Below are 10,717 nucleotides of genomic sequence, written 5' to 3' on the forward strand. Positions count from 1 at the left end.
TGCTACATTTTAGAAATAATACATAATATTAGTCTACAGCTTGCACTACCTCTATTTTTTCTTTTCATTTAATGAAATAATAATAAAAAAACCCTAGATCAGTCATGAACTGAGTCAAAATGTTAAAAACAGACCTAAAATCATTGTTTGCAATGAACACAAAACTTTTAGAATACTAAGGAAAATTGACACAGTTTCTTAAGTCAATCTTCTAATTATTTATTCTGTATTTCCAGGGAAAACAAATCAAATGAGGATTAGTACAAACTTCCTTCTCTGTCAACTCAGTTCTCCTATCACCTGATGTAAACATCAGCAAAATAACAAACACACGAAAAAGGAGCATAATAACAGAAAAAGTGACTATATATTATAGTAATGTATGAGTTTGCTTTAACATTTAGATTGATCTCATCTTAATTTAAAACTATACTTAGCGAATTTTAGGTAATAAATTATCATTGCTACTATGACTGCAGATATCATTAGGCTAATAGTTTATTATACAATACTAAATAAGAATTAAAAAAGTGTCTAAGGCCTGACTAAAGTAAATCACAGAATTAACTGATAATCTTTCACATCTTGGATGAGGATATGATCTTCACATCATTAGACATTACAAGGGAAAGTAATTTGCATGCATAGACCTTACTGTTGCTCCAATATTCATATCAGAAATATATATTAATGATCCAAAACCACCTTGTTATATAAAAGGAAATTAATTTCCAGGGGTCCAAAAATAAAATACGGTTACTTGTACAGTCGACATAGTACATTAATCTGGCAGAAGGCAAAATATAAATACACTGAGTCAGTAATTGTGACAGTGGCTACAGCAATTACCACAGGCTTGTGTCAATGATAGCAGTGAGGTTCAAGGGATGTGGAATGATTGAGTGACTTCATACTTGATGAACGGATGGTCCTGGTCTTCTGAACAGCTTAATGAGAGTGAGCTCATATGGAGCCCAATTTATCTGAATGGGCTACAGGGCAAAGTTAAGATCTGCCTAAGTCAAGATTTATATGGAGGTCAATGTAACTCAGAGACCTCTTTGCACCAACTGGCAGAGAGGACAGGAGGCATAGAGTTTTACAAGTATCCCCTGCATTACCAATATGCACAATAATTAACCCAAAGTTAGCATGTAAGGTCTCTAAAGACAGTAGCCCACTGGTCATCATAAGCATTGTACAATGTATGGATAGATCATATTTAAGAAGTTACATATCTATACTGCAAACAATTTTTTTAAAACTTTGACCTTAAAGACATGTCACCAGTAAGTGACATACCTGTGTCAAGCCCCATTCAGCCAGTGTAGAGGAGGGTAGCAGATACTACATTTATATTTCTTATTGGTCATTGTGTATTGTGTGTCTCACAAACTAAGTCTATTTGCACATGGAGTCACTAGATAAAAAAATGGCAAAATCAACAAGAGATCATGAAATCTACAGGTAGAAACACAGGAAGGTTTATGAATAAGAACAGAAGGACTGTGTAGCTATTTCCAGGGTTCCAAAGAGACAAATAGGATTGTGCACCTAGAGAACAAGTTGGCAAAATCTTTTGACTCATGAAAAAAATAGATTAGAGCTAGGCTTGACAGAAAAATGCTGGAAGGGTTCTGGGATGAGCTTCATTCTACAAGGCATACAGTTAACATATCGGCAACTAAGTCTAGTTTCTAGAACACAGGTTCTGATTTTATTCCATAAGTAATCATTTCTACTTGCTATCATTTTATTCTCTCTACTTGGTTAAATAAACTGTTGCTTATTTTCACTGTAACATATCTTAGTGCTAAGTGTTAATCAGATAAATAATGTGAGGTTGAACTGATAATCTGGAGTGCACAGTTTCTTTGGGAGCAGCAAAACTGTGAGCATCCAATGGAACAGTCATTGAATACTCCAGAGCCGAGAGATGTTTGGAGGGACAGAATATGCCTATTACTAATCTATGCAGAAGTGAGTCTTGGATAGGCTGAGAGACAGTGTTGCTCATGGCCAGTGAAGTCAGGGCATGTCTACCAAGCAGAGCTAAACTCGAAATAAGATACTCAACTTGAGCTAAGATAATTGCGCAGCTTAAGTTGAAATAACTTATTTCAACTTTTGTGGTTGTCTACACAGCACTTATTTTGAAGCACTCTTCCCCCACCTTCCCTTACTCCTCATACAATGTGTTTTACAAAAGTCAGTGTAAGTAGCCCATTATTTTGAATTTATTTTTAAATAACAGGCTTGCTGTGTAGACATGCACTAACGTTATTCCAAAATAATGCTGCTGTGTAAACATGTCCTCAGAGAAATGACCTACAGCAGACAAAGACAAGGCTTCCTCCGACTAAGGGAAGGTGGCGGTGAAGTGCCTCACAGCTCTGGATAACCCTGAGAAGCATCATGGCCAGATACTAATATAGTGGGTATTGTTCTATCCACACTGACTTCATGGTGTCAGTTGAAAATCTGAAGCTAACTTTACTGTCATGGATTATCATTCTATATTCACTATATCATTTAGAAATGTCCATTGGGGATAGGCATATTTTATTTGACCAGATTTTCTTCCCTTGGGTCTCTGTGCTCTTTGTGTTAGAAGTGAGCATGCAACTGTCTTTTACATCACATCTTGTAAGTCATTTTCACAATCATACATACATAGAGTAATCAATATTTGAGTTATCTGCAGACAGTATTTATTTGTCTCTACACTGATGATCTGAGCATCCAGTTGCTGACACTCTCTTACTAAAAATAGTAATACTGTTGTAAACCAGAAGTTTTTTAAAAAAGCAAAAGGAATGTTAGTAGCTTGTAAGTTCCTATAGGACACTTACATTTACACATCATGACTCACACAAACGTGTTTTCATACATATTCTCAAAAGTTTTTAAAAAACACATAGGCTATGTCTATACTGTGCTGTTTTGCATAAGAAATATGCAAATGAGGCAAAGCATGGAATATAGTTGTGTCTCCTTTGTGTAACTAATGAGCGGCCACTTTTTGCGCAAGAGGCTTTTGAGCAAAAACCTCCTCTTGAGCAAGAGCCGTTCTGCATTTTTTTCAGGAAGAATGGCTCTTGCGCAAGAGGGGGGTTTTGCGCAGAAAGGAGCTGTGTAGACAGCTCCTTTTTGCACAAAAGCCTCTTGTGCAAAAAGCGGCCACTCATTAAGTATGCAAATGAGGTGCAAAAATATTCCACGCTTCACCTTATTTGCATATTTCTTGCGCAAAACAGCACAGTATAGACATAGCGATACAGTAAATTATATCATATGCTCAATTTGGCTTTGTTTACACTACCAGGTAAATTCAAAGCAAGTTAATCAAAATAACAACTCACAAATAACTATTTCAAACTAAGCTCATTCCTCTTCACAAGCAAGAGTTATTATTTTGACTTTTCAAGCCCCTTATTTCAAAATAACCATGAAAGCTCATGATACTATCTCCATGTTTTGTGAGTGTTTAAGGTGCTGCTAGACTATTAGTTGTTTTTTAAGTTTTTCTAGTTACAGACTAACTCAACTATCCCTCTGAAGGTTTCTGGAGTCTGTGCAGCACCTGTCACAATGACACCCTGTTGCTACTTTCATTCAAATATAGTATACGGAAGGTGCAGCGTGCAGCTCAGGTTTTTTTACTGTTTTATTGGTAAGTAAGGTGATCTTTGTTAAAAACAAGTATTAATTATTCTTATATACTAATGGAAAATATTGCATTACTAGAAGCAGTAGTATCTTATTTAACAGTAAAAAAGGCAAACTTCAACCAATTTACAGTGCAATATATCAATAATAGCCATGAAAAAGGCTGTTATCATCTTGACTTTTATAATAGGTGGCTAATAATCAAGGGTAATTAATAAAGAAAACTCTCTCAGGATTTCAGGGGCTGATAGATCAGGGTAAGGAGCCACAATTAGCATAGGTTTCATTGTATTTAAAACTAATTAGATTATATTTTAATAAAATGTTTGAATTTGGGAAAATATATTAAATAAACTATAATAGAACTGAATATTCATATTTCATTCATTTTTCTAATAAAACATTTTTAATTGTTTCACTGTCATAAACAGTGTGATAATGATACATATATTCCAAGGCTAGACTAGACTATTGTGATCAACTATTTTGACCCTCTTGCTCATGAGTCATAGAATGGCCCCCAAATAACTCTTTATGCATATATTTTACACAAACATCCAATCTTGATTTAAAAGCTGATAGTGATGGGAAATCCACAATGACCCTGAAAAATTGTTTTGATGGTCAATTATTCTCACTATTGAAAATGTACACCTGACTTTCAATCTGAATTTGCCTAGATTCAATTTCCAGACACTGAATCATGTTATGCCTTTCTCTGTGAACGTGAAGGACCCACTATTAAATATTTGCTCTTCTTGTAGGTATGGCTAATTAATTAAAATAAGGCATGCCTTATTGTCTGATACAGGAGTCATCTCTACAGGAGCAGAATACTGATCCTAGGAGAGGATTGTGTTCTGGTGGAAGTACTGAACTGGGCATTAGTGCACCTTGGTTCTATTCTGCACTATGCTATATATTTCCTGTGTAATTTTGGGCAAGTCTATTAATAGCTTTGGGTATGTCTACACTACCACCCGAGTTCGAACTAGAGTGGTAATATAGGCAACCGGAGTTGCAAATGAAGCCTGGGATTTGAATTTCCTGGGCTTCATTTGCATGAAGCCGGGTGCCGCCATTTTTAAATGTCCGCTAGTGCGGACTCCGTGCCGCGCGGCTACACGCGGCATGGACTAGGTAGTTCGGACTCCTCGTGAAACTAGGAAGCTTAGTCTGAACTACCTAGTGGACATTTAAAAATGGCGGCGTCCGGCTTTATGCAAATGAAGCCTGGGAAATTCAAATCCTGGGCTTCATTTGCAACTCCGGTTGCCTACATTACCACCTTAGTTCGAACTAGGGTGGTAGTGTAGATATACCCCCTGTGTCACAGCTCCAAAACTACGATAATACTTCTTTTGTCTCCAAATAATATCAATTATTTAATGCATGGATTGTCTCTTACAATTTCAGTGCCTACCACAATGTTTGGGATTCCAACGGTATAATAATAGTGCTCTGTACTTTCACTAGCTGCTGATTACACTCAATTCTTGCTAAGTTAAAAGCAGTTCTATTTTAGCACTGACCCTAGCCAATCCCTAGAGATTAACTACATACACATTAACCCATTCCCTACCTATGGCACAAAACAGTAAGGCTACATCTAGACTGCAAGCCTCTTTTGAAAGAGGCTTTTTTGAAAGATACTTTTGAAAAAGCTTCTTTCAAAAAAGAGCATCTAGACTGCAACCTCTTCTTTCAAAAAAGTGAGCCGCTTTTTCGAAAGAGAGCACCCAAGCAGTCTGGATGCTCTCTTTTAAAAAAGCCCTGTTTGCATTCAAGAACGCCTTTTTTCGAAAGAGAACTTTTAAAAAAAGGTGTTCTTCCTCGTGAAATGAGGAGTATTGCAGTCGAAAGAAAAGCCGTGTTCTTTCGATTTAATTTCGAAAGAACATGGCTGTAGTCTAGACACAGGTGAAGTTTTTTCAAAAAAAGGCTACTTTTTTCAAAAAACCCTGCAGTCTAGACACAGCTTAAGGGGAAACATATAGTCACATTTTATATACATTATAAACATTGGAAAAAATGTATAGTGTTCTTTAGAAAAGTTTTTGAAGAAACAAAATTATCTTTATTATGCAATAAGTTATTCTAAACTGAAATTACATAGATTGAATGTTTATCTCTTATATGCCTTTCAAAGGAGTCCACAGAAGCTTGTCTACTCTCATCCAGGTTTTAGCAAGTGACATAAAAAAAATCACAGTGCTTTCAAATCAGAGTGAATGACATCGGTTCTCAACTATGAAGGAAAAAAAAAGAGAATATAGCAGTACTGCATATTTAATTGAAATCTATTGCCAATCAACAGGCATGATAACTAGTGTTTAAAAATAGTAGTTGCTTTCTATATTATTTTTCACACAGCCAAATCCAGCATCTGATTCCAAAACTCTAGTACACACATCCCATAGAAACTCTGTGGTGTAAAAAATCTTTTACTATGATCTAAAGTTGTTCTAGCTGTGAGGCATCCAGATAGAATTTGTGTCTTTTATAGTCACTTCCCTTCTAAAGGAAAAATCAATGACACTTTTATTTATACCCAGTGATAATAAATACATTTATTTCTGCTGCTTTAACTAGTTGCACACATACTTTAAATTTTTTCAAATCATTTATACAAAAATCTAAAATACCTCTCTAAAAAACTAAACAGATGGTGTTTTGAAGGTTCATATCAGGTATCTGGTGTGAATCCTACATTAGCATTCTTTAAAAATTTCAGAGATAGCTTAGCTTTATCTTTTAAAATATTCAGATAGACTTAACCCCAGCTATACTCAAAAGAAACCAATTAACTATTAATTTAGTCAGTCTCACCAATTGGCTGAAATGTGATGTTTGCGTGAACTACGGACCCCGAAATAACACTTACATTTCTTTATTTGACTATACTTGGCGCACTTTCAGTAATTTACTTTGTATGATAGCTCTCACACACACTCTTTCAGTAGATACTTCCCCCTGCTGGGAAAAGATCAAATTGCAGAGTGCAATAAATATGCCCCTTTCAGCAATAAGGAATTTTGGTTCATCATCTGCAAATTAGTAAGTATGCCTGCTGTAAAAACTACTGTGATTGTTTGTGAGAGCAGTATGATAGGTATTATAAGTATATTAAATGTGTGTCACTTTTTATGCTGGACTTCCCATTATCGGACAGAAGCACTCTGTGAAAATCTAGACTCAGTAACTTTATTCTCAATCAATAAAACATGTATTTAAGAAAGACAATATGAAGGCTGCTGAGCTAAGGGTTGCTTTAAGTACTAGCATAAAAAGTTTTAAATTCTTATGAATGTGCATAAAGGCACATGAAACTTTAGAAAATTATTCACTTAGATTGTAGAGTAGTATATATTTTGAATATTGCAATGATTTCAATACAAGCTTTTGTCTTAGTTTCATTTCAGATTTTAATATAGAATCTTGATTTATGCTTCATTATCACTATTTTCATTTTCATTTGTATTCAATTTAGACAATATTTTAAAGAATCAACAAAATATGTGAGAAAAAGCAACAGAAAGCAAGAAGGGGGTATATCTAATTGTACTTCTTCTGTACTAGAAGTCCCGCACAATAAGGCCTATAGTCAATAACTACATAGTGCTGTAAGAAAGATAAAGTTTTTGAAGACTTCCTTCTTAAGTAGTATATCTGCCTCAAAATGCATAAAATGTAGTTATATCACAAGCACTAATGATATATGAAGAATAAATTTGTATGAAGACAATTCTTTATATTACTGTACAATCATAAGAAAAATGCATCAAGTCCCTAATGAAATGATGTCATGAAACTGATATGCCCTATCCAGTGAATGTACAAAACAGAAAAGGACAAAATGCTGCATTATAGATATAGTAGGAGATTTGGCTGTTATCATCTAAAGCCAAACATAATACTTAAAGATGGAAAACAAGAGGTAATGACCATAACGAGAATCTAGCATCTGTCTTTGTGTAAATAAAATCAGGAACCATGAAAGCCCTACCTAAAAAAAATCTATCCAATTCCGTTTGTTCAATGAAATAAATCCTTTTAGTGAAAAATCATAAGAAGACAGACATTTCCAGCAATGAAAAATAAAATATAGACATTTACTACATATAAATATAATTAGCATAAGTGATATTTGATAAATACATTTGGTAAGTTACTCCAAACAGTGGCTAGTAGGAGCTATTGGAGAACAAGCTCCAAGAACTATTGTTAATGGGGGGGGGGAGGAATATGCATCTCCCTATTTAACTGTGTTCTCTGCCTTAATACAACAAACATATAAAACACAATCCATACTTTGCAAAGCAACTGATCATTGATAATTTTCCTATACAGTAGACACGAGAGGGAATAACATCTTCCACAGTGTTTCATCGTCAGCGATGAGATTCGGATTGCCTCTTTAGTATTCAACATTTCCACAGAAACCTGTGAATGGCCAGTTCATAGGGCAACTCTGCACTCGAGAAAGGCTGCCGAAATACAGACTATAGCTCTTACACACTCGCTCTCGAGGATCACATTTGACTTGAACCCTCCCTCCCCAGCTCTCCCACTTCAGAAGTGGACAGTTCTGTGGACGCCGTACTTTCTTGCTCATGGCACTGCCTGCGATGCCTGAGCCGATTAGTCATTCCTCATCCCTATGGCAGATCTCAGGAATCTCTGCTGGCATCTCTCCCATCAGGCAGGTTGGGGGTCCCTCCGAAAGGGGAGGGGGAGGACCATCTGCATGCCTGTGCTAAGGTGCGGAATGCCTTGCCTGGGTGCAAGGATCCCGGCTGCTTGTCCGTGGCAGCACACGTCCCCTAGCTAAGCGCACAGCAAGGCAGCGTTCAAGAGGCAAGACACCCGGCAGGAGGAGCGAAGTCTTACCTTCAGCCAGGAGGCGCATTGCATGAACAAAGGACGGGTCCAGGCTGTCCTTCTCTGCCATCAGCTCGGGCAAATATTTCTCCTGCTCCATAGTACCGCTGCCGCTCTGCACTTGGGACCGGCCGCCGCTGTCCTAGGTGCTGCTTGGCTGCAGTGGCGTGGTGGCTTGGCCGCCTCTGGCTGTGGTCTAATTCCCGCCCCCGCTCCGCGCACCTGGGCTCCCTCCGCTCCGCTGGCAGGCGGCTGGCCCCAACTCCAGCGGAGGTGCCCTGCCCTGTGCTGCCCCTCACAGCCCCCGCTGGCTCCGCGCCTGCCTCTGCCCCTTCTACTGAGCTACAGCCCGGTCCCCGCGGCCTTAACTAGAGAGGCGGGAAGAAGGGGCCCCCCACCTCCCCACCTCGCTCATTGGTGGCTGCGCGCTGGAGGGCGGAGACCCGCAAGGCGGCGGTGAGCTGCTGCTGGCTCCGGCCCCCCAGCTCGCCCGCTGACTGGCGGGGCACGGAGCTGGCAGAGGCGGCGGGAGGGGTGCGCGGGCTCCGCTCGCTGGCCGAGGTGCTGAAGCAGCGGGAGGATGGAGCAGCCTGGGCCAGGCGCCCGGGCAGCAGCAGCCAGAAGCGGGGGCTAAGGGGGCGGGGGCTGGGAGGAGCGAGACTCCCTGAGCCACCCTCACACCCTTCAGCCCGCGCCCTTGAAGTCCGGAGTAGGCACTGCCCGCCGGGGTAGGCGGGGCGCCTCTGCGGGAGCCAGGGGAAGGCTGCCAACCTCAGCAGGGGGGAGGAGAGAGGATGTACGGCAGCCCTGTGCCTGCCCTTTAGCCGCACCCCGGGAGGGGGTGGGGTGTGGAGTCACAGGAGAGGCGGGAAATTTGACTGAGCCATTGGTTGCCCCCGGCCGCCCTCCTCTCCCAGGAACTTTTTGCAGGTGCCAAGGAGCTACTTCGCCTGGGCCAGCTTGGACTGGCCAGAGCCCCGGAGCGGGAGGGACTAGGTGACTACGGAGCAGTTGCCCGGAGACTGCCGGCGCAATATGGGCAGAGCCGGGACTGCCGCGGCATCTGAGCACAGCGGCCCGATGCTCCGCAGACGTCCCGCGGCTCACTGAGGAAGGAAAAGGCGACGCTACATTGAGAGCGGCGCTTGAAGCTTCCTCCTTCGACAATTAAAGCTCCCATGCGGTTAGAGGGGCTGCAACAGGCCTAATACAATGGGCTTTGTTCCCAGGAGAGTTGAATTTCCAGGAAACAGTGTCTAGAGTTTATAGTTACCCACTCCTCCCTTCCCCACGCCCATGGATCTTACAGACAAAGCATGTTCACTTATGGACAAAGATTCCCGGGGCAATTTGAACCGGGGTTACATCGTAAGAACATTTTCTCAGCACTCTTCTATCTTCTTTTCAGTAGAGCAGCCAGAAGGGCCCACCTGGATGAACCCTCACTTCGGGTGGGTGGTCACGAATGGGGGGCAGCGAGCAGGAAGGGTAAGTCTTGGCTGCTCCTTGGACAGAGTGCCAGGGGAGCTGGCGGGCAGGCCACAGCACATTCAGTTCCACCCCTAGCTATGCCCTGCTTCTTTTGTTCAGTTTCTAGGTATAGCTCTCTATTTTTGCTTTATCATTTGAATATTTTATCAATCAAGTGGGCAAACACCAGGGACCTACTAATCCTGTTTTGGTGTGAGAGAGGACACAAATGTAAAAGTACAACTGTAAATCTATTAGCATATCCCAGCAGATTCAGGAGCCATTGTAATAACCATGACCGAGAAATTTGAACTATGAAGGCACACAATATATATAGATATAAGACCTTAAATGGCTTAGAATAGGATAAATAGATGGAGCACAGGCCAAACCCATAATACCAGAGGCTTTTGAATGAATCTTGCGTTTATTATCATTATCGTTTTTATTCTTTTCTCTGGTGTCTGGACCTTAACAAAATATAATTAACTAACGTTGGCTTAGTCCTATCCTACTGAGAGACCATGTTTCTACTCCTGCCACACTGCTACCTCTACATTCACTGGAAAAGCTAATGCTGGATTCTTCTGATTCAAGAGAGAAGGAGGAATAGTAAAAGAGGGGAACTCAGCACTAACCTAAATTCTTCCCACTCTGAAATAGTCCTGGTCATTTGGTATTCAGGACACACTGCAGG

The 10,717-nt window shown here is 40.4% G+C and overlaps 1 protein-coding gene across 2 annotated transcripts in view; it reads right to left on the reverse strand.

Annotated features, from left to right (window-relative positions):
- KHDRBS2 (KH RNA binding domain containing, signal transduction associated 2) overlaps positions 1–9,418 on the reverse strand; it is a 602,985-nt gene extending 593,567 nt beyond the window's left edge. For both annotated transcript variants that reach the window (XR_012902558.1, XM_014575134.3), the window contains exon 1: positions 8,560–9,418. Coding sequence is in view for 1 of the 2 variants with exons in the window: in XM_014575134.3 (XP_014430620.1) it covers positions 8,560–8,650 (91 nt within the window). In the remaining variant the exon portion in view is untranslated. The remainder of the gene's footprint in view (positions 1–8,559) is intronic.
- Positions 9,419–10,717: the final 1,299 nt, after the last annotated feature.

Source organism: Pelodiscus sinensis, chromosome 3, assembly GCF_049634645.1.
Source record: "Pelodiscus sinensis isolate JC-2024 chromosome 3, ASM4963464v1, whole genome shotgun sequence".
NCBI lineage: Eukaryota > Metazoa > Chordata > Testudines > Trionychidae > Pelodiscus > Pelodiscus sinensis.